Source organism: Odocoileus virginianus, unplaced genomic scaffold, assembly GCF_023699985.2.
Source record: "Odocoileus virginianus isolate 20LAN1187 ecotype Illinois unplaced genomic scaffold, Ovbor_1.2 Unplaced_Contig_3, whole genome shotgun sequence".
NCBI classification, from domain to species: Eukaryota; Metazoa; Chordata; class Mammalia; order Artiodactyla; family Cervidae; genus Odocoileus; species Odocoileus virginianus.
The window spans coordinates 1,200,001-1,224,041 of NW_027224320.1; the positions used below are offsets into that span (position 1 = coordinate 1,200,001).

General features: G+C 50.1%; 2 protein-coding genes and 1 long non-coding RNA gene across 3 annotated transcripts in view; 2 read left to right on the forward strand and 1 right to left on the reverse strand.

The window, feature by feature from the left end:
* Nucleotides 1-14,717, reverse strand: part of RUVBL1 (RuvB like AAA ATPase 1) — a 31,731-nt gene extending 17,014 nt beyond the window's left edge. Inside the window, exons 1-3 of the mRNA XM_020881033.2 lie at nt 14,493-14,717; nt 10,992-11,078; nt 3,411-3,543 (exon numbers count right to left, since the gene is read on the reverse strand). Of these exons, the coding sequence (XP_020736692.1) occupies nt 3,411-3,543; nt 10,992-11,078; nt 14,493-14,633 (361 nt within the window). The 5' untranslated portion in view covers nt 14,634-14,717. The remainder of the gene's footprint in view (nt 1-3,410; nt 3,544-10,991; nt 11,079-14,492) is intronic.
* A 118-nt stretch (nt 14,718-14,835) lies between these two features.
* LOC139033804 (uncharacterized) lies at nt 14,836-19,116 on the forward strand. Its single transcript, XR_011486275.1, has 2 exons — nt 14,836-15,659; nt 16,211-19,116. It is a non-coding gene; the product is annotated as an uncharacterized lncRNA (long non-coding RNA).
* A 1,759-nt stretch (nt 19,117-20,875) lies between these two features.
* EEFSEC (eukaryotic elongation factor, selenocysteine-tRNA specific) overlaps nt 20,876-24,041 on the forward strand; it is a 113,990-nt gene continuing 110,824 nt past the window's right edge. Inside the window, exon 1 of the mRNA XM_070463474.1 lies at nt 20,876-21,794. Within this exon, the coding sequence (XP_070319575.1) occupies nt 21,503-21,794 (292 nt within the window). The 5' untranslated portion in view covers nt 20,876-21,502. The remainder of the gene's footprint in view (nt 21,795-24,041) is intronic.

Sequence of the window (24,041 nt, forward strand, 5' to 3'; positions counted from 1 at the left end):
ATTTCAGGGGTCGGGGCCCTGTCATCACTATGAGTTTAAAGCTCCCCAGATGATCACAACATACAACCCCAGGTGAGACACTCATCTGCAGAATGAACCAAGAACTCTGCTCTGCTCTTGACGTGGAGACATCAGCTGGTGAGGGTGGGGAGCCCCGCGATGGCTTCGGTGCCTCACCATCAGACTTCTCTGTCCTGACAGAGAAAGATCCCACTGGCCTGTGGTGTCACACCTTCTCAGTCACTTCCCACTTTCAAACCCAGCCATTATCACTGGGTTGTTTTCCTTCTTTGCCCAGAAACCCAGTCAGGACAAAGACTCAGATATTAGAGTTAAGGAATAGTTTTACTCTCCTTCATTCGACCTGATCGACTACAAACAGAAGTCTTAGAATAGCCCCAAAGGAGACGCTGAACTTCATTTCTACTGCACCTAATGCTTAGTTCCTGAGAATGAAGACAAAAGTTTTCCAAATGACATGAACGCACCAGAAGATTGTGACAACATAGAAATTTCTGTACCTTTAAAATGAACTTTGATTCTTTTTAAATCAAAACTTATATCCCACAGAGACAAGCTCCTTCAAATGTAAGGCTTCCTTCTATTTCCTGGCAGACGACAGTGACACGAGATTCCAGAGTGGGGAAGAAAGGCATTCCCGTCTCTCACTAGCCCTGCATTTGTTTAGAAGTTGCTCTGTGCTGACAAGCAGGCAGGGGATGTGTGGACGGACAATGAGACCGGCTGTTAGCCAAGAAAGGGGCTGGGCTGGCGCGCTCTCTGGCAACGACATCGTGAACGACACAGGTTTCATCTGCTGGCTCAGGTTTCTAAATCCCTGACAGGGATCTTCATCACGTCAAGGAAACAACACAGACTCCTTGCTTTTTATTTCTGGTCAGCTTACTGCTTCCTCCCCACCCCCTCTGCCACTTCACAGGAACTCAAAGGCAGAGGAAGATGCATAGGGTTCCTTTTTGAAGGCAGTCAATGGCCTGCCTTTTTATTCTGTGGCAGGACCAAGAAATTCCTGTTCACCTAGCTGCCATCAAAAGAATCACGCTGCCCTCTCCCCTCAAAAAGGGCAAATCACTAGACAGATACTCAGGAAATTTATCTTTATTTTTTTCACATTTTAAGGCACTTAAATTAACTTAAAGCAACTCAGACATATGCATTCATGTAAAGGTGAGCTTTGTCATCTTTTACCAGCTTCAGAAAATAATTTTCTAAATAAATAAAAATATATTTTAAAAGCACTCAGGTAACTGGAACCAACTGTAACATCTTACTTTTTTATCTCATCAGCTACTGAGTTAAATAAAATCTCTGGCACATGTTCCTCAAATTCTTGAAAAGTACTCAGAAAGAAGTTAAACCAGGAAGAGGGTCCCGTGAGCCATTTCCACTGTTATTCCAGAGAGAACACAACATGTAGTAACAGGAGCTGAACCTTACAAAGATGAAAGCTGTAAGGAAGCAAGACACAGCACCTGAAGTGAATTCTGTCCAGAGAAAGTTTATAAATGGGGCAAAACTAAGGCGCACTGCCCGGGACACACACAGGGGTGCACAGGGCTGAGACTGCTCAGAAGCCACCGCCACGACACTCGTGCTCTGCGGGGACGCGTGGGGAGGTGAGGGGCTGCGACCTGGGAGAGTGTGAGTCATGCCTGATGCTCTGTCCTCTGAGCTGAACGGTCGCTGCGTGAGCATCTACTTCATTACTGTTAAAATGTAGGTATTTTTACACTTTCTATGTGCATGTTACATTTCAATTTAAAATAGATACATAAAAAATCCAGTATTTCAGGGTAAAAAAATATTTTCAGTCAGAGTATTTTGCAGTTTAGAAAAAAATCCAGAACTTAGCGTGCTTTGCTGGGACCCCCGTGACTGTGCAGGAATGGAAGTGTTTCTCGTTTTACAGGACATATCCCAATTTCCAAACACCAGCAACTCATTCGAGAGTTATTAAAAAGCACTGTGTAAACCAAACAACATCTATCAATCAGACACAGAACTGAGATGCAGAAGCCTCTGTTTCCTTCCACCTGCTTCAAAGTGCAGCCCTCCTCTCATTCAGAAAAACAGCACTGACCACCCCCCACCATGGGCCAGGAACTAGGGCGACACAGGGACGTGGTCCACTGCACCCACAGGGACATTCAACAGACCCTCCTTCCCACGCTTCCCCTCCACTGAAAATGGCAGCACCCGGCAATCAGCCTCACTTCCTCTCTTCCAGCCCCACATCTAATCTTTCAGGAAATTTCATCGCTCCACCATCCAACTGGACCCAGAATCCAACCATTTCTTCCTACCTCCACCAGGCTGGTCCACACCCCACCACCTCTCGCTCAGACCACTCATCAGCTCCTTGCTTCTGCCCTCACTCTCCATCCCAGCCGGAGGGATTCTCGTGAACCCAAAACCACTCTTCAACTGCATCTCTTTTCAGTCAGCATATATTGCAAAAGCCCTATTCAACATACCCTTAAACTAGACGCTAGATTGTTGAGGAAAGAATTCTGGGCTTAGACAAATTCATTCTTTCTTAAACCCTGAAGAAAACGTAAGTTTTCTAGTCCCTCTTGAAAGGTGCCACACAGTCACAGGTGCTCTGACAAGTGTTCACAGCCTGTCACGCAGCAAGTACATCCGAGAGGTGAACGCAGGCCTGAGGGAGACGAAGATCTCCCCAGGCCCCGGCCCGCAGGCATGGGGCCGGGAGAATGCCCCGGAAGTGCGGGCTGGAAAAATGGACGTCTCGGAAGAGCAGCCACTGTGTGCTCGAAGTATGGAGTCACGGCACGGGCCCAGGGCCAGGCAGCTGTAGGCCCAGGCTGCGGTCCTGCTGCTACTTGCTAGGTAGATCACCGCAGGCAAGTTATTTAACTTCATCTGCGTTTTGTCAGATGCAAAACGCAGAGACCTTCCTCTTGGGCAGGAAAAGGTCTCGGTGAGTAGAGGGCCCGACACGTCGCAAGCCTTCAGCATGGGAGCTCCAGGCCCTGCGAGGCCAGCGCCACCGCCTCAGAGCCCTGCAGCCCCACACAGCTCCTGGCTCGCTGACGGCGCGCACGCGGGCCGGGCGCTCTGACGGCACAACACACAGCGCTGCTGGCTCACGTCCAGGGCCTTCTCAGTGGACTGTCAGCTCTGAAAGCACAATGAGGCTGCCAGGAGAACCTACTCTGTCAGATGAAACCCCAAACCATAGCTGGGGCCCACGTCTGCTGGTCGCTAAAGCAGTTTTCTAGAGAAACTGGGGTTTTGTTTCATTTGCAAAGACAACACTAATGATGCCAAAAGAAAAAGAGCAGCACCACAAATACAAGTCCTAGAGGCGTTTTCGCCAGGAGGATGCAGGCGAGGACAAGCCTGGGCAGGCGTGGGCGGGTACTCACCAATGGCCCTGCGGAAGTTCTCCATCAGCACTTCCGTCTTCTTGATCTCCGTGGAGTATACTTCACTCCCCACCATGGGGCAGAAAGGGACCTTACTCCCCAGCTCCTGAGCAATAGCCAGAGCTAGAGCTGTCTACACAAGAAAACAAAGGAAATGCACTTGTTTCACATTCTTGAAATATAATAATTCAGGAACATATGCTAGAAACAGAAAGTATTAACTAGGGACTGAAATTCTAGTCCTTTTAGTTTTAACACTGCTTGCATGTTTCACAATAACCATGTGATGACTCTGTGGACAGTCGATTCCTAGTGTGAGTGGCATCTCCAATGGTCCCTGTCATCACAATGGCTGTCACGACTGAGACTCGGCCAGTCCAGGTCCAGCTCTCGATGCTGCACGGGCCCCGCCCACTAGCCCTATGAGCTGGACACCACTTTTCTCCCCATTTCACAAATGAGGACGCTGAGACACAGATTAAATAACTCGTCCTTGGTACTGTAATCTAGAAAATGGCAGAGTGGAGCCTCAAAGTCTGACAGCACGGTTCCAGAGATCATGTTCCCATGAGAATCAGCAGAGGCTTCCAAAACTGTTCCCTCAATGTCAAAACATGGTTCTGACCACGTCGCAGTAGAATAGCTCTGCTGGGTCTCTGAGATACTGCTTTCTATCTTTACAGACTCAGGAAGCCATCAACTACAGCCCATCAGAAATAAGTAATCAAGGAACAAATGACTGGATGCTCACTTTATGCTGAGTGGCCCCACAAACCGTGAAGAATGACACCCAGGCTGGGATTCTGAGGCTATGAGTTGGTAAAGTCACACTTGAACATGCCCATATAAACTACAAAAAGACTTTTGCTAAAAACTACAGCTGCTGAACAGATGAAGACTTAACAGATACATGATCAAACATCAAGTGTGAAGAGCCAGAACCTTAAATGCTGCTTTCAGCTTTCCTCAGCTCTGACACAAAAGCCCAGGCCAGGTCAGCCCCCAAAGTGCACAGGCTACGCAAGGCAAGAAGCTTGCTGCTGAAGAATGGCAAGGACCGCTGAGTTTTAAAACTGGCCCAGTAAAAATTCCTCTTCCGTTCACTGCTGATGGTTTAATCTTCAGTGTGACCCTGAGCACATGGGCCAGCCTGGTGCCTGACTTTCTCATCGGTCAAATCAAAGTCCTGGCTTAGTTACTGGTAGCAAGCTGACTCCCACAGACTGCTCCTATTTTGGCCTGCAGACTCTCAGGTGTATTTTTCAACTTAGTTGTTGCCCACGCTTGAATGTACGGGAATTTCACAGAAAAATACAGTTACTTAGCTTCTTCTGAGAAGCAGGCAGCTCTGGCCACAACGGGCCCAAGGGACCGCACCGAGCAGACACCCGGCAGCTGCCTCCCCAGAGAGGGCTCGTACTGGCTCCTGGGCGCTCCCCTCAGCCCCACCGCCCATGCGCGCAGGCATCTGAGGCCGTGCCCTCGAGGCTGGTATTTCTAGAGCTGTGCTCTCCTGTGTCCTGAGAGTGAAGGGGAAATCTCTAGAGCACGACAGCAGGGTAGCAGCACGCTCAAACAGGACTCCTGTGGGAAGAGCCGCAGGCCCACCAGGCCCACCTTCCATCCAAACTGCTCACCTTCCCAGTCACTCCTCTTTCTCTTCCCCCAACACTACAGGCCCCAACTCCCCTCCCTCAGTTGTGAACTCAAAGACAGTGCCACACCTGATGCAGCGCAGACCCCCACCACTGCCAAATACAGAAGAAATGACCTGTCTATTCCTGTAACATACGAGAACTGCGTGGTTAAGAAATGCCTCGAGGGGGTCCAGTTCCTTCCACTTAAAGGTTCTCAGAAGGATGGCACAAGACGTGGCTAAGACGTGGCTGCTGCATGGACTGTACCCGCACCTGCTATACAGGACAGGGTGACTTGCACGAAGACTGCGTGCCGTGAGCTGGGAACCTCCAGACGTTCACGCTGGATTCAGAAAAAGCAGAGGGACCAGAGATCAGATTGCCAACATCCACTGGATCACAGAAAAGCAAGAGAGTTCCAGGAAAAACATCTATTTCTGCTTCACTGACTATGCTAAAGCCTTTGACTGTGTGGATCACAACAAACTGGAAAATTCTTCAAGAGATGGGAATACCAGACCACCTTACCTGCCTCCTGAGAAATCTGTATGCAGGTCAAGAAACAGTTAGAACCAAACATGGAACAATGGACTGGTTCCAAATTGGGAAAGGAGTACGTCAAGGCTGTATATTGTCACCCTGCTTATTTAACTTATATGCAGAGTACATCATGTGAAATGCTGGGCTGGATGAAGCACAAGCTGGAATCAAGATTGCTGCAAGAAATATCATTAACCTCAGATATGCAGATGACACCACCCTTATGGCAGAAAGTGAAGAGGAACTAAAGAGCCTCTTGATGAAAGTGAAAGAGGAGAGTGAAAAAGCTGGCTTAAAACTCAACATTCAAAAAACAAAGATCATGGCATCTGGTCCCATCACTTCATGGCAAATAGATGGGGAAACAATGGAAACAGTGAGAGACTTTATTTTCTTGGGCTCCAAAATCACTGCAGATGGTGACTGCAGCCATGAAATTAAAAGACACTTGCTCCTTGGAAGAAAAGCTATGACAAACCTAGACAGCATATTAAAAAGCAGAGACATTACTTTGCTCAACAAAGGTCCCTATAGTCAAAGCTATGGTTTTTCCAGTAGTCATGTATGGATATGAGAGTTGGACTATAAAGAAAGCTGAGCACCAAAGAACTGATGCTTTTGAACTGTGGTACTGGAGAAGACTCTTGAGAGTCCCTTGGACTGCAAGGAGATCAAAACAGTCAATCCTAAAGGAAAACAGTCCTGATTATTCACTGGAAGAACTGATTCTGAAGCTGAAGCTCCAATACTCTGGCCACCTGATGCAAAGAACTGGCTCATTGGAAAAGACCTTGATGCTGGGAAAGATTGAAGGCAGGAAGAGAAGGGGACAATAGAGGATGAGACGGTTATATGGCATCACCGACTCAATGGATGGTGAGTCCAGGAGTTGGTGATGGGCAGGGAAGCCTGGCATGCTGCAGTCCATGGGGTCAAAAGAGTTGGATACTGATGACACCACCCTTATGGCAGACTGACTGAACTGACGAACTGACTGGCTAGCACAAGAGATCCCGCTGAACCCTCCCAACCAGCCTATGAACTTGATGATCTACTTCACATTTTATGGATTTAGAAACTGAAACTCAGAAATTTCCAACTCACTCAAACTAAGTTAGTAAGCATCAGGGTCAGAATGCAAACCCCAATCTCCAGGACCTACTTCTGCATGACCATCCCCAAGCAAGTAGCACACAGATATTGTTGCCAAAAGATTAAAAAACCAAATTTATTGTCAGTCTCATATGAACACCTTTTTCTAAAACCCAAACACAAAGCCCCATTATTATGAGTGTGCAGCCTTAAGACAGGAATGGCCACATTCTGAACAAGCACCACACTCCTGCCAGCCACTCAGCTAAGTTGCCTAAACCTTGAGGCCCATGGGCTCACAGTAACACAGGAGAGTTACCACATGCTTTGAACATGTGGAGAGGGACTGGACAACCCATAGGTGCTGAGAGCCTCTCATATCTCCTAGAAGGAAAATGGTATTTTACCAAAGCACCAAGGACCCATGGTTCCAGCAAACTGGCCGAGAGAGCCACAGCCACTCCTTCCTGCTACAAAACATCCAGAATGAGTAAACAGTCAAGACAGATCCAGAGAGAAAAACTACCATGCCTGGAGGGCTGGGCGTGTGTTTGATAGATGCCAGAAACCATGGATATGTCAGTAGACAAGCTGACCACAAAGAAACTCTCCAAGGGCCAAGGACGAGCTCGTCAGTCTCAGCGCAGCTCTGGCTGAGGAAGTCACCCTAGTAGGCTCTCAGACAGCTTCAGGACTGGACTCTATACGGCCTGATGGCCAAAAAACCCAAGCCACAAAATTCCCATCACGTGCTCTGGGCTGGGAGCAAGCAGGGCCCCTCACAAGTCCCCTCATGAAGTACTCGGCCCTAATCAGGAGATCAGAGGAGCCTCAGATTTGATCAAACACAAGTCCACAAGCAGACACAGGATATAAAATGAATAAGAAATTGTTTCATGAACAAGAAACAAGAGGCTATCAAAAATAGCCAGATTTTGAAGAAATGAAAAATTTTAAAATAAGAGGAGGAGGGAGAGGCTTCTTCATTACAAAAAAAAAGTAAAAAGGAAAAAAAAAGCAAGCTAATCTATGTATTAATGAGGCGGGCATGGGAGCCCACTGCAGTATTCTTGCCTGGAGAATCCCCACAGACAGAGGAGTCTGGCGGGCTCGAGCCCGTGGGGTTGCAAACAGCTGGCCACGACTGAGCAGCTAGACACAGCACAGCACGCATACACTAACAGAGGGTGCAAGAGATCTGGAAAGCCACCACTCTGCAACCACCAATGTGATAACTGATAAGGCAAGGACCACTGAAGAATGCTGCAGCCATCGGGTAAAAGGATGTTCCCAACATCTCAGGGTCACTTCCCAGAAGATGGTGAGTTTCAGAGGGAGCCAGTCCCCTCAAAGCAGAACATGGTGTGGTGTCAGCCTTAAACTGTGATGCAGGTTCCAGACACAATACCACCTATGCAGCGTTCTGCCAAAGTGCCGAATGTTTCAGACACAATCAGACAACTGAAGTAGGATATTCCACAAAACAAGTGTCCTAGACTTTTCAAAACTGTCAACATTGTAAAAGGAATCAAAAACATGCAGGGAAGGGTAAATGTTCTCAATAAAGAGATTAAATAAACTATTGTGAACGCAACGTGAAGTATGTGATTATAATTCAAATAAGAAGTATAAAAAATGAAAACAAAATGAAACAAACAAAAAAAAAAGAAGCACAAAAAATGAAAGAGCCAAAAACTGAAACAACTTACAGATATTTTAATATGAACTAAATATTAGCTAATACTATTAGCAACATTACATTTCTTGGGTGGATAACAGTATCATGGCAAAGAAGGTCCTGGCACTTACCTTCAAATGGTTTAGAAGTAAAATACAGAAAACACAAATGTCACAAAATATTTACCATTAGTTACCTATGAGTAGGGTACAGAGGGGTTCACCAAACTGTTCTTTCCACTCTTTTGTAGATTTCAAACTTTTCAAAATGAAAACTATTCAGTGGACTGTACTGAAGAGTAGCTTTCTCACAGGTTACAAGGCAGACTAGAAGAGAGATCTGAAGAAGCTTCCCAGGATGCAGCAGAGGCAAAGAAACAGAAACATAGACGAGGTCACAGACGCTGAGGACAAGCCGAGAGGCCCTGGCCCAGGGCGCTTCAGGCTGGAGAACTCGCCGTAGGGACCGCTCTCTGCTCTGCAGGGCGCCCTGCAGGCCCCATGGCCTCCACCCACAAGACGCCAGAAGCACTCGCTGTCCCACCAAGCGCAACAGTCCAAAGTGTCAGGACAGGGCCAAAGGGTCCCAGAGGGCAAAGGTGGTCCAGACAGAGGACCTCTGCAGTGGAGCATCAGCTCACTGGACTTCAGGAGAGTAAAGAGACCAGAGAAAGGCAGCATCTGAGGAAAACAAGGCTAGTCAGTTCCCAGAACTGATTAGACATATTACATACTCAGATCCATATCAAGCAGGATAAATGAAAATAAATCCACTCTTTGACATACCATAGTAAAACACCAAAACCAAAAAATATCCCAAAAACACCCAGAGAAAAAAGACAAAATCCTCAAAATTAATCTTCTCAAAAGCAACACTAGTAGCCAAAAGGTAGGATATACCATTGAGAAACAGCACTGAGAGAAAGCATCTGTCAGCTGAATGATATATCTAAGAAAGCTATCTTTCAAAACAAGGGCAACACAATTAACACAAACCTGACTTTGCCACCAACAAACTTCTAGAAGGAACTTCTTAACGATGTGGTTTAGGAAGAAGAAAATGGTCTAAGGTATGAAAAGGACAGTAAGCAAATAAACGGTAAATATAGTGATGAACCTGGAGAAGGAACGGCAACCACTCCAGTATTCTTGCCTGGGAAATCTCATGGACAGAGGAGCCTGGTGGGCTATAGTCCATGGGGCTGCATGGAGTCGGACAAGACTGGGCAGCTAACACACACACAGTGAAGAGCAGAGAGGGAACTGAAGTTCACGTGTACAGCCCTTTAAAGTTTACTTGTTCACAAATACAGCACTTTTTCCTCAACTTTAAGACACCAATATAAGATATACTGTCAATTCAGTCATATGACTTCAAAATGATAAAGTCATCATCTTATAACTACCAGTTTAATAACTCTTCAACAGGTAGGGCGCTGCTACTGCTTCAAAAAGCCTAAGGGGCCTGCCTGGGGTCTCAGCACCAGGGCGGAACCCCTTTCTTTACAAACTCACTCCCAAGCTACTCCTCTCCTGCATCGAGTGAGTGAGTGAGTGAGTTGCTCAGCTGTGTCCAACTCTTTGCGACCTCATGGACTATACAGTCCATGGGATTCTCCAGGCCAGAATACTGGAGTGGGTAGCCTTTCCCTTCTCCAGAGGATCTTCCCAACCCAGGGATTGAACCCAGGTCTCCCACATTGCAGGTGGATTCTTTACCAGCTGAGCCACAAGAGAAGCCCAAGAATACTGGAGTGAGTAGCCTATCCCTTCTCCAGCAGATCTTCCCGACCCAGGAATCAAACTGGGTCTCCTGCATTGCAGGTGGATTCTTTACCAACTGAGCTATGAGGGAAGCATCAAGCAGCGCTCTTAAAGAACAAGCAGGCCCAGATGGTGTGTTTCAAGCACCCGGCCAAGCCCCTCACAGATCCCACAAGCTGTTAGGCATCCCGGCCTAGAAGGCCCTTTTCTTTCCTGCAAAGCCAAACCCTCTCCCAGCTTCAAGAGCAAATGTCAAGCCTCAACTCCTCCAGCCATACCAGCCCAAGCACCACCTTCTGCTGCAACGCCGGTTGCATTTATGGCCAGGCGATGCCCTGCAGCTCAGTGCTCAACTGAAGACTTCCCTGCTGCCATGGTTTCCTCTCTGCCCTGGAGAGCCTATGAGGCCCCTGGAGATAAAAAATCCTTGAAGATAAAATTCTTTTGCCCTTCTCCTGCCATCTCTCACAGTCAGAACAAGTGTTGCGTCAAGTCAGCATTTGGAAAATTGCCTGCTGACCGATCTTCTTTCCCTCCCAAGTAAGATGTCACTCCCAAGATTTTATGACGCCCTAGGCCAAAAGAAATGTATTTCCAAAGCAAAGGAGACTTTAAAGAGATAAAAGACAAATTACAGACAATGAGACACCTCTGAGGACTTCATTCTCTTTTCTCTGGAGGTCAGCCAGGATAATTTGAATTTTAGAAGCATGGATTTTAGATACTCAATTGTATTATTGCACATCAGCTTTAAAAACATACATATAACCAATTCAGCTAAACAAAGACTAGTTAAGACACAAATTCAATTTGGTTTAGACATTAAGATCAACCTCTTGGGCAGATTTTTAAAATGAGAGAAAATGAGTACCTTGCCAGTTCCAGGAGGTCCTGCCAACAAGACAGCTCTTCCAGCCATTTTCTTGCTTTTGATTAATTCTACTATCACACCACATGCCTAGACACCACAATGGAAAGAAATTGTAAATCAATATTACAATGCTTCACAGGAGGAAAAAGCCCAGTCTCTGGCGCACACAATTCCCAGACTCATTCATTGAGGCCAGGACGCCACAGGGGCTGCTCTAGGTGCTGGCGGCCATGAGGCCCACAGAGCTCCAGTCCTAGTGGAGACAAACACAACATCACCATGAAGAAAAAAGGGCAACGAAACGGCAAGTGGCTGGGGGCAGAGGTCACTCTATAGGGTGATCTGGGAAGACCTCTTCGACATTTTATCTGATACATGAAACTCCAGGCAGGGCAGAAGTCAGTGTTCCTGGCAATTCAAAATACAGGAATGAGCTTGGCACACCCAAGGGACAGAAAGGCTGCATGAACCAGAGTTCAGAAAACAAGCAGACAAGGAAGATGAGGCTGTGGAGGCAAGAGGGGCAGAACTTAGAATAGGACCTTCCAGTCCATAGACAAGTTTGGATTTTATTCTGCCTGTAATGGGAAATCAGTGAAAAAGTCTTAGGCTACATGTCATGTTCTGAAGATTTGTTTTTAAAGATTCTTGATGGCTGCTATATGGAGAATGGAAATGGGAGCTGTGGCATATACTCCAGGGGCCCTCTAGAAATTGGACATAAAACTGTGTTTAAATGTTCACATGTGCATTTTTCCAGGGAGAGGATTCAGTCTTCATTAGATTCTCAAATTAACCCACTAAGCACTAAGAATCAATGACATATTCTACTAGTTGGCCATCAGTTAACTATCCCAGAATGCTGCAAGCAAATGCTGCATGTGATGTTTAATCTATGGCATCATAAGATTCAAGAAATGCCTTTCAAATCCTCAAGATTAAATTATTTGTTAGCATATTTTAAATATTCTGAGTATTAAGCCATTTTGTACAGTATATACATTATGTGTGTGTGTATGTGTGTGTATATATATATATATGTATATATATATACATATATATATATATATAAAACCACATACATCTATATGTATATATAGTTGACCTACGAACCCTTGAAGCTGGGATGCGCAATCTCCACACAGTCGAAAATCAGCACATAACAATAATTCAGCCCTCCATATCTGTGACAGCAGCCAGTGTCCTAATACTTATATATTAAAAGAAATCTGCATATGGTAGACTCATGCAGTTCAAACCCATGTTGTTCAAGAGACTGTATACTGACACATATATGTATGTACATATAGAGAAATTCTATAAATGGATCACTGATTTTATGCATTTTAGAATATTTAAATATATTGGAGCAAGGCTGAGAAAGTCATACTCCCTGAACACCTGTACCTCGAGACTACGTAACACAAGATTTCTTACACTGATTTAGAGCATGACTCTCTACAAGGTGCATTCTATTTGTCTCAAGGCAGGTCACAGCTTTTCTCCTTGGGCAGTACCTTGCTGACAAGGTCTTGTGAACACATTTATCTCTTCTCTCACTTTCCCCCATGGACTACGGAGATATACCTTGCTCTCACACTTAAGACAGCCCCTCAAACACACGGGTTCAAGAAGAGCATGTGGATGTGCTCTATTCCATTTCTGGCTCAGCTGGAAAAGCACAGTACACTTACACAGCCTAGAAGATATTCTTCAGAGGTCACAGTTTTAAAAAGATAAAAGAGCCACTGTGATCTTTCCATAGTAACCTCTGATATCATAATCCTCAGCATTGGAACTCTCTGGGCAATTCAAACGAGGTAGAAGACTTTTCAAGCCTTGTCTATGTACTCTTATTCACACATTTCCTCTTCCCTTTAATATTCTTACACTTAGGCTCCTTCTCTCCAGTGAAATACTTCCAGTGAATTCCAAAATTTAAAAAAGTATAAACTGGAAGGGCCTTTAAAAAACTGTAACTCTCATTTTTCAGATGAGGCTATTAAACATCAAGGAGGCTGGTGAGTGACCAGACTCAAACAAGGACCTGGTAGCAGAGCTGGGATGACTAATAAATCAGGACATAAGTTCTGAGTCCCCATAATAAGCCAGGTTCTGGATACTTAACACCACCCGGTCTCTATCCCTGAGAAGCTCATATTCATATGGAGGAATACAGCATCCAAGTTAAGAGCATGGATTCTGGAGTCAGGTTGCCTTGGCTTTAAATCCTAGCTCTACCAATCACCAACTGAGTAATCTCAGATCCATAACCTAATCTCTGTGAAACACAATTTCCGCATCTGAAAACAGAATTCATAACATAGAGGCACAAATGCTAATGGATTTACAGTAAAGTATACTAATGTCTACAACTGAGTTTGAAATGAAAGGCAGATTGCTGGATGGATAAATGAGCAGATAGAAGATAAAGCAATGGTGTAAAATGTTACTTGTAGAAACCAGGCACATGTGTACATAAGTCTTTCAACTTTGTCATATGTCTGAAAAGTGTCATAAAAAAGTAGAGGAGGGACAGTATAAGGATAGAGGAGAACAGTAAGACAATGGAAATGGAGCTGCTTAGCACATGGAGATCATTCAACAACTATCTGCAGTGACAGCCTCTCAGACAGCAGAAGCTGGATAAAGAGAAACTTCAGTCACCTTAACCCTGTCACATTTTCCCCTCTGGAAGGACGGTGTTCAAAATGAAGGCTTCTCTTTGGCCCTTTCTTAGCACAATTAGGCTAGAGGGCAAGAGTCTTAACCTGGACTTATATAGCTGCTGAGCCACAGCAGAGGTCCCCACGGGCAAGGGGCTGAGGCGGACTACACAGAGAGCGCTGTCTCAGGAGTCAGAAACACACAGGCACAAATTCCAGTGTTATATTACTAAACTGAGTGGCCAGTGGATAAACTCAGCCAGTGGACTGAGTGGCCAGGTCTCTCACCCTGAATTTTTTCACCTACAAAAAACAACAATTAAAAAAAAAGAGCCTCAATAGTTCTGTGATAATAATGTAGGTGAAAGGACTGGGCACCATCATCACTTAGTAGATGTGGGCTTTAACTGGAATGGCCAAAAAGGACTCGGTACCTGTCACCTTCCAAAGCTGGTCACTTTTCGACTTTAAAATCCCAGAGTCTCCCAATGCGCTCTCAGAAACCCCAATCTGGGGCCCGCAGAGCTCCCCCCTCCCAGAACCAATCCCCAAAGTCTAACACTCCTTCTGTTTAGCGGTTTAAACGTTTGTGTCCGAAACGCAAGGTCCGGGAGAGCCGGGATTTGGCCCGTTTTCTCCCCGCCGACCCCCGCGGCGCGCCCACCGTCTGGGCCCAGGTCCGCCCCGCCCAGGCCCACTTCAGCGCCCCCACCTCAGCCCCCACGCCCACCTCAGTCCCCACCTCAGCCCCACGCCCCGCGTCAGCGCCCCCGCCTCAGTCTCCTCACCTCAGCACCGCCCCCTCAGCCCCCGGCCCCGCCGCCCGCCGCCACACCTCACGCGCGTTCTCCTGGCCCACGAGTCCCGAGGCCGCTTGCTTGGCCAGGCCGCTGTCGTCCAGCCCCAGCCCCTTCACATGGCTGTGGGAGGCGATTCGCTGAGTCTTAGTGGTGCTCTTCACCTCCTCGATCTTCATCCTGACAACCGGAGCCGGGGAGCCCGCAAAGCCCAAGCAGCGCGCACCCTGTTACCACGAGGCCGTTACCAGGCGGTTGGTCCCGCCTAGGTCGGCGTCCCATTGGCCGCGGCGGGAACGCCTCCGCGCTCCATTGGCTCCTGGCTGCGCCCGTCGCGGCTGCCAGAGGGCCCGCCCACCAGCTTCCGGCGGTGTCCTGGGGTTGGCTTCCCCCGCGGCCGGCGCTTCCTTCCTGGGTAGGGATTAGAGGGGCGGTGCTGCAGTTTACTAGGGGCGCGCGTCCGGCTCTTCACCGCGCCTTCCGGTCCGTGAGCGCGTTCCAACCGATACCGCTCTGCGGAACTCAAGTTCGACCTCGGTATTGGAGATGAAGAGACAGGTTTAGAACTTAAGCTTCGACCTGCGCCCGCTGAGCAGTTTTCTGACGGCCACTTCTCTCGGCGTCTTCGGGGAGGCCGTGCTCAGCTTCCTCAGGGGACCTGTCCTCCTCTGCTTTCCCTCTCCTCCACCTCTCCGTTTACTTAGCTTAAGTTGGCTGTGGGTGACGTTTAGTGTAATTCCTGGTCCGGATGAAGACGCGGGCGAAAAGAGGCCCCTCAACTCACCCAAAAACGCGCAGCAAGTAATCGGCAGTTGGAATTCCTGCCGAGGACTTAAGGAGTGGCATCCTGTGGAACCCTCATCCCGTTCCTCAGATTAGACGGTCATCCCGCGGCTGCGTCTTGTCCGGTTTCCATGATACTGTCAGCGCTGCCTGCAACAGTGCACCCTTCCCATCCACCCACCCGTTCAACAGACATTTGTTTGCACCTGCTCTGAGCCAGACACTCCAGCGCACTGGGATGCAGACTTAAATGCCAGGTCTCCTTAACAAGCTCAGTCCTTAGTTGGGAAGCTTGCGACGGTGAGGTGCCAGAGCAGGTACACCGGTGTGGTGTGCAAGCCCAGAGCAGGCCACCTGAAACAGCTGGAGAGCTGAGAAGGGCCCATGAGGTGGTTTGGTAATGCCCGCACGGAACCCTGATGGTAGGCTGAAGTCCTTAGGAGCAGATGGCACTTTGCCATGTCACAGATAATTGGACTCAGGTCCAGAGAAATGAAGGACTTGCCCAGAGCTCAGGGGAGCTTTGCATCAGGGTTGAGACAGACCTGAAGTCAAATCCTGCTGCAGTGGTTGCTGACTCGTGTCTCCTTGTACTTCTCCGTTGTAACTTTTGAGTCTAGGTTTCCAATTATTTGCATGACTATTGGGTTAGTGTTACTCTCTGCCACTAAACTGCAGGCACTGTGAAAGCGCAGACCACGTCCGTGCTGTTTGTCGTTTTAACGTCAGTGTCTGGCACACAGTCTGGCTCACAGCTGAGGCTTCTTCCCGGTTCTGGAAGCCCAGGTACACATAGGGTCATGCAGTTGTGCTGCATGTACTTTACACGCTGGATCTTACCAGACTCGGTAATGGTTACTGTCAGTGAATGGAAACTTTTGTTCCCCACCTCCTCTTCCACCAGAGCTGTTGCATTTTTTTCCTGCTAAAGAAGGATTCAGAAATCTGATCTGACCCAGCATTCTTTTTACAGGTGCGGAAACTGAGGCCCTAAAGGAGGACGGAGTTTGTCCAAAATCATAAATTGAGCAAATGCCTTTCCAGGCCTAGACCCCAGGTCCAGGGTGCAAAGAAACTGGACCTGGCCACAGAGTCAGGCAGTTCCTTCTGTTTCAGCAGAAGATGATGTAGTAGGCCAGTGCGTGAAGGTAGGTGAGGCCATAGCAGTAGACTTGATTATTATGCCTGCCCAGCATCCTTACCCCCTGACCCCCTCACTCTCATTTTCTGCAGAGAACCACCCTTCCCCCTCTGGGCACCACATGGCTTAGATGGGCTGGCCCTCCCTCAGCTTTGTTTCGGGGATGGACACAGGACCCTGGCCTGGCCAATCAAAGTGTCCCCTCGTCCCCAGAATAGTGATTGGTTCAGAATGTGAGTGGACAGTCCAGTGACATGCAGTTCTGCACCTTTACGGGAAATAATAGGAAAGAGCCTCGGTCCTGTGTCCCCAGGTCATCTTTGCCACTTCATGGGAAGGCTCCGCCCGAGAGTGAAGCCCGCACAGAGGGAAGGTCCGCTGGCAGCAGCTCCTGGGGCAGTCCTTCACTTCCCAGGTCCAGCCTTGTGCACTTGCAGGGTGAACAGCGAGGACCTCGGGGCTTCACATAGCTTGAGTTAGGTCTCCATCCGCGGGCCTGTGAGTGACACGCACAAGGTGCGGGGTGGACGCTGCGTCCCAGCTTGTGCTGTGTGGGCCCTGGCTTGCTTGCCAGCCTGCCCGCGCTCTCCCTGTAACCCCTGAGCCTTGCTCTTTCACCACCAGTCCCTTGACCCCATCACTTCTTCATCCAGGCCTGATCATCTCAGCCTCTTGGTTTCCAATGCTTCTGCTCCCTCCTTGCTTTGAATTCTTTGACATCTGGCCTTTGAACCCACAAGTCCAGGTCAAGCCCGCCTCTGCCTTCTCCACACCTCGAGGAGACTGCTGAGTGTGGAGGAGGCCGTCACTCAGGGAATCCCTGGAGCCACGCGCCCTTCGTGTTCTCCAGCCTCCACTGAGCGCTCAGAGCGTATCCTGACTAACAGGACATTTAATAATGGCCTGCGGCGACCAAACAGTGCAGCGCTGGCATAAGGACAGACACAGACCATAGAACAATAGAGTCCATTAATAACCCTCAGGATATGAGCAGGGGAGTCAAGACCGTTCACAGGGGAAAGAGCTGAAACTGGAATTAAGTTTTAGTGACTTTGGGCTTAGCATAAGTGACTGTACTTGGGGCCTGTTGTCTTGTTTTTTTAACAATTTCCTCCTTCTGATCAGTGTCTCAGCCTGAGAGATGCGATAAAAATTTAAGGCGTTAGCGCTACTTTCAGCTACCGCTCTGGAGCCCTTGCAGTTTCTGCTGAACCTCTGTGCGGTGCTCACAGCTCGTGATGTCGGGTTCACATTCTTTAACTCAGAGATTCATTCTTTTCCTGACGTTTCAGTCTCGGATCGTTTGCTTGGTGGTTAGTGGCTACGAACACGCATTTAAAGTGTTTGACAGAATACAATGCACTATGAAGATTATGGCGATGATTATAAGCAAGGTAATTCCCGGGGCCTGGGGTGCACTTCAGAGCCATGACCCCCAAGATCCAAACCAATCACAATCAAAGCCAAAGAAAGTCCCTGTTGAAGGAGGCCCCCTTGTAAGCTAATTGGCTTCGTCTCTGCTCTTATATTCCCATGTTCTTACCAGCATTTGGAATGACCTCCCTTTCCGATTGTTGCCGAGTGCACTGGTATGCTTGTTATTTCATCTCCAGGTTGATTTCTGGGGACAGAAGGGACAGATCATTTTGCTGGCACCTTGGAGGTGGTGCAAAGACACACAGCCAAATAAGATTGATCCACATGGTGACAACATTACTGCCTTTTTAATCCTTTTTTTTAAACACTTTTATTTTTCTGGCTGCACAGCTTGTTGGATCGGACCTTGATCCCTAACCAGGGATTAAATCCCGGTTCCCGGCAGTAAAAGCCCACGTCCTAACCATTGGCTGGCCAGGGAATTCCTGTGCCTTTTTAATTCTGATCCAGTGAATCTTAGGGGGTGGAGTATGACTCTCCCTTTTTAATACTTACTAGTCTCAATTTTTATTGAGATTTTTGTTTTTCCCAGCTATTTGTGGCAAGTGATAATGTTTTTCCATGTATAGGGAAATATTTTTATTGAAGTCAAACTTAAAACTATGTATACCTGGATCTTGCTTAAATGATGAAGATGGCTCATATCACTGGGGTTGAAGAAACCTGACATGAAACAGGGATCAGCTGGCAGGGAGCAGAGGGCCTGAACAAGTCCGCTCTCGTGGCCCTGCTCCCTCTGCCGTGAAACAGCCCTCACAGCACCTCCGAGGGTTACTCAGAGAAGTCAGTGGGATCTCTGCGCCGGGCTTGAGCACTGGAAGCGGCACAGAAAGTGGTATCATAGCTCCGCAACGCAAAGGCGTGGGCTCTCGGCCCCTTTGCCATCTGCCTCGTGTGTGTGTGTGTGCTGCCTTCCAGTCATCTTGCCCTGCTTTCCCCCGAGGACTCTCCTGGGAATTGCTGTGGAGCCTGGGGCTGGGGTCAGCTCAGCCAGCCGCCGCTGCTGGGACCTGTCTTCATGCCAGCAGACTTGCCCCACTGCAGCAGTGAAACCTGGCAGTAAATGCTGGGAAGCAGCTGAAGCCTGCAGGTCCCCAGGGCTCCGGCTGCACCCCCCCCCCCCATCCCACTGGTGTCTTGTGGCAGCGGGGTCAGAGGTCAGGGGAATGTGGTCAGACCAGAGGACAGGCCGTCAGGCTGTTTCCGGTGTAAAGTCTTAGCTGTCAGACTGTGATCCTCTGACCAGGTGGGAGGGAATTATGAGCCATTCACTAATTTAATAAATGTGAAAATAGACTCCACAGTCTAGTTAGATGTCTGTATTCATTTACTATGTCTGCAGTAACCAGTTCCTACAAACAGTGTCATAAGACAACTCACATGGATCCTGTTACAGTTCTATCAGTGTCCAAAACAGGCCTCACTGGGCTAAAATCCAGGTGTGGGCAGGCTGGGTTCCTTTCTGAAGGCTCTGGGGAGCTCCCCCAGGCTGGGTTTTCCAGCTTCCACAGCCTGCCCACCTCCTGGACTCATGTCCCGCTTCCACCTTTAAAGACAGTAATGGCCAGCGACGTCTTCTCATTTCACCGTCTCTGGCTCCTTCTCTCCCTCCTCCCTCCCAGGGCCCATGGGATAATCTGGGGTAAGACTCCCACCTCAACCTCATCTCAAGATCTTTAACTGAGTCACACTCCCCAGGTCTTGTTACTATGCAGGCCAACACTGTCACAGGTTCCAAGACGTGGACATCTTTGGAGGTCACTGTTCTGCACAGCCAGCCTCCCCCACAGGGGTCCTGTCACAGCTCAGACTGATTTCCACAGGTTTTAGTCCGTATCAGAGAGCATATGTTTGTACTGCTTGTCCTGGAAAAAGATTTCAGGTTTTTCTCTGATTGTGCTAATTTTGGTCACACGCTCACTGCTGAACCAGTGGCCATGGCTAGTGAAAGGAACCCGAGTCTCAGGTCCATCCCTGGAGCTAGAGTGGGGTCAGCCCCCATGGTGACCCGGAAGAGAAGAGTGTGATGCCTCCAACGACAGTTGAGAAGGCTTACAGGAGAAGAGGGAGAGGACCCCGAACCCTGCAGAACTTAAAGAGCTTGTATCCATATTCAGGTGGAAGAAACTAGGTGGGGGGGTGCGGGGGCACACACAGGGCATGATTCCAGCTTGTGGGGACCAGTTCTTGCCGGGACAACAGCTCCTGCCCTGAAGCTAAGGGGGCATTACCAGAGCTGCTCAGCGCTGGCAGTGCCGTGGAGCACAGTGCTGGCCTGGTGACAACCTGATCCGAGGAAGGTACATGGTTAACACAGTCACCAGCAAGGTGGATGGCCTCAGAGAAGACGGAAATTTCCATTTCACTCCTGAAAGAATCTTTAAAGCCAAAACTCAAATCAAAGAGCAAAGTATAATAACTTCCTCTGGGCAAATTTATAATTAATCCTGGATTAATTGGCCTTAATGAAGTTGAATTAATTACTAGCTGTTTGTAAAGAACTTTGAACTACCTTAATACAAAATAGCATTAAAAGAACAGAAAGGAACCAGCATTGCATTAACATTGAGAAGAAATCCCAAATAATCGCAGTTCTGCAGGCTGCTCCCTGTCAGTCATTTCCCAGGGACTGGGCCCAGCCTCGGAACCCAGGATGGGACTCAGAGTTTGCAGCAGAGGACGGTGTCTTTGTGGGCTAGAGGTTTGGGGGTGGCTCCACTTGGGAAACAGTTTGCATGTGCCCGCCTCGGGGCAAGCAAAGATGTGCAAGGGTCCTCAGCCTACTGGGACAGGGCTGATCAGCAAAGCATCTGATCTAAAGCAAAGTGGCTTCCCTGGGGTAGAAGCCAGCACAGAGACAAAGGACAGAGAGGCAGGCGTGATGGGACCTGCCTCTTGCCGGCAACGGCGCTCCAGTTCCTGCGGGATGTCCCCCACACTCCTCCTGGCACACCTGCCGAGGCAGAGCTCTCTGCTTCCCCGCTGGGAGCTCACCGCGCCCCCAGGATACAGTCAATCTGGCCGACTTTCAGACAACCCACAGCTGCCATCTCCTTGACGCTTGTGGAGATGGGGCTGGACTCCCCAAAGGGGCTCAGGCCTCACCCCGAGGCCCACTGCTGGGGAAGCAGCTGCGTGTGAGCCGGCTGCTGGTGGGACTGGAGACAGGAAGACCTGGCCTAAAGCCGCAGTCCGGCCGCCTGTGAGCGTTTGGGTATCAGTCCGGCCAGGTCATGGCGGCAGCCCACAGCCCCAAGACTCAGGGGTTCACCAGGCAAATGTTCCTGGGATTTCATACAGAAACACTCTTGACAGGCGGGGCTGGTAGTCCCAACCGGTGCCGCTTGGCTGAAGATGAGCAGCGGAACCCGTCCATGCAGGACCCCTCTGGGCACTTTAAACTCTGCCGATCTCTCTCCTGAGAGCCACCTGCCGGGCTCAGGCAGGCATTTGGAAGTGTGGTCCGTGCCGCTGGCCGTGGGCCACCCCTTTCCTGTGGGCGGCCCTTCCAGAGCGTGAGGGCCCAGACCGGGACGTCCGCGGACACACAGCGTTTGCTTCCAGTCTGGCGCTTCGGCGGCCCCGGCGCCCCGGCGGGCGGACCGGGGCCGGAAGCTTTGGCGGCGGAACGCGCGAGCCGGGCGCGGGCGGCGGCGGGGCCGGCTTCGCGGGCGGACCGGCGGCGGCATGGCGGGCCGGCGGGTGAACGTGAACGTGGGCGTCCTGGGCCACATCGACAGCGGCAAGACGGCGCTGGCGCGCGCGCTCAGCACCACGGCCTCCACCGCCGCCTTCGACAAGCAGCCGCAGAGCCGCGAGCGCGGCATCACGCTCGACCTGGGCTTCTCGTGTTTCTCGGTGCCGCTGCCCGCGCGCCTGCGGCCGGCGCCGGGGGCGGGGCCCGAGCCCGAGCCGCAGCTGCAGGTCACGCTGGTCGACTGCCCGGGGCACGCGTCCCTCATCCGGACCATCATCGGCGGTGAGCGCGGCGGGGCCCGGGGGGCGGGGGGGGGGGGGGGGGGCGCCCCGGCGACGCCGAGCGCTTTAGGTCTTTTTACCACGTGTGTGCGTGACACACTTGCCCACTCGTTCGCAGCCCAAGTCTGGAAGCTCAGAGACCCGCACGGTGCCCGGAAGGCGTCCGCTCGCTGTCCGCTGGTGCCCCGTTGCCCGTCCCCGGGGTCGGCCGCCGCCCCCTCCCGCGCCGTTTCCGTTTCCGGGAGCTCCACTTGGAGACAGGGCGCCTGTGTATACGTCGACCCCCTCCTCTTCTTGTTCTTCCTTTTCTTTTTTTTTTTTGTAAACAAAGTGGTAACACCGCATGCGCTATTTCACTGGATACTCCAAGCTGCCGTCTCTATATGTAAAGCAGCACCCACTCCAGTGCTCTTGCCTGGAGAAGCCCGCGGACAGAGGAGCCTGGTGGGCTACAGTCCATGGGGTCTCAAAGGGTCGGACACGACTGAGCAGCCGAGTGCACACAGACACCACAATACATCATTGTTTCTCAGCGTCACGTGAAAATCCGTAGTGCACTGGCACCACCATTTTCTTAATGTCTTCATGATGGACATTTATGTCCTTTGCCATTTTTGCTCACGATGCTTCTTCAGTGAGTTTTCTAGAACAGACGTCTTTGGTGGGTGGGCTTGTGTGTCTGTAAGGAGAGCCCCTGGCACGGACATGGCTGGGCAGAGGGTCTTGGTGGTACTTCTCAGATGCCCTCCTCTGATGTACCGTTTCATTAACTTTAACAGTACACGTAGTACATGAGTACATTCTACTCCTTTAGAAATAGAACATCACAGCCCAAGTAGAAGGCCGCTGCTTACCCCTCCCGTCCCTCCAGAGGAAGTCGCTAGTGTACCTCTGGGGAATTACCTTTTCACACCCATTGCAGTACACTGGACTCCACGGACAGGGCTTTAAAACATGTTCCTTTTATATAGAAGAATGGTGCTTTAACGCAAGCACGTGGCACAAAGGATGAGTAGCTCAGAGACCCTTCCTTCTCACTGTGGACCCAGGACCCTGGTATCTCCCACCTGTCTTCTCCTCCTGTTCCTTCTGACAGCACTCCCTGGGCCCACGGGCACAGATTGTTCAGATGGTCTCATTGGCTTGCTGGTGGACGGCGTCATTGAGCATAGGGGTCCCCGACTGTACGATGAGTGTCAAACACCTCCACCTTGTCGCCTCCCGACTGGTCCATGCTTCGGGCAGTCTGAGATCATTTCCTGTTTTCAGGAGAGGAAATGGAGGCACATCTTACGGACCTGAGCACATGGAGGCGATGGGCCCCAGGCTGCTGCTCGTCTTCCTTCAGTAGATCAGATGCTCGCCTTCCCCTCGGGGAAGTGGGGAAAAAGTGGCTTTTCCTTTTGAGTGGAAGGGAATGCGTTCGAGTGTCTGCTAGCCTGTGGCTACAAACCTGTGTCTGTGCAGCAATGCTGAGTGGAGGGGCGTGTTGGGGGAGTGCGGCTCCATCTTTCCGCTGAGGAAACTGGAGTTCCCTGGACAGGGGTTGGAAGCCGCTCTGCTGCCCTTGACCTGGGTCTGTGAATCCCCGCGTTATCCTCATGACGCAGAGGCTTCACATGTCCGGGTCTTCTCGAGACGGCTCCAGAGGCTGAGTCCTGGCTTCTGTGCCCGGACTCCTGCGTCCTGGACCTTGTCCTTCCTCCCTGGACTACGGGCCCTCTCCTCCTCCCTCAGCTCATCCTTCACGCAGTGGATGGATGCTCGTCAGATCAGGTCAGCTCTCAGCCTCAAGAGTGTCCTGAGGCTGCTCGTTGCCCGCGTGGGAGCCACGGTCTGGCCTGTATCCGTCCCTGTCTCCTGCCCTCCGGCCGCACTGGCCTTCTCCTTGTCGGATGGGCCAGTCTTGCGTCTATTGCTCCCCCCTCTCGGACCATCTGACTCGTCCTCACCTGAGTCTGAGCTTGAGCGTCACCTCCTCGGATAGGCCCCCTCGGACCTACTGACCCAGTGTCCCTGGCTCTTTGCCCTCCTGCCTTCTCGTATCCTGTTGTTTCCCGTGAGCCCTTTGTGCTGTCTGATGAGCTTGGTGGTCTCGCTTGTTGAGGTTCTCCGTCCTCTGTGGGAGCCAGCGGGAACAGTGCCAGTCTCACCAGGGTGTCCGCAGTGCCGTGACCAGGGCCAGGCCTGTGGGAGGCACTCGGTGAGTTCCGAATGAATGAAGCCGTGTGCCAGCCTGAGGCTGTCA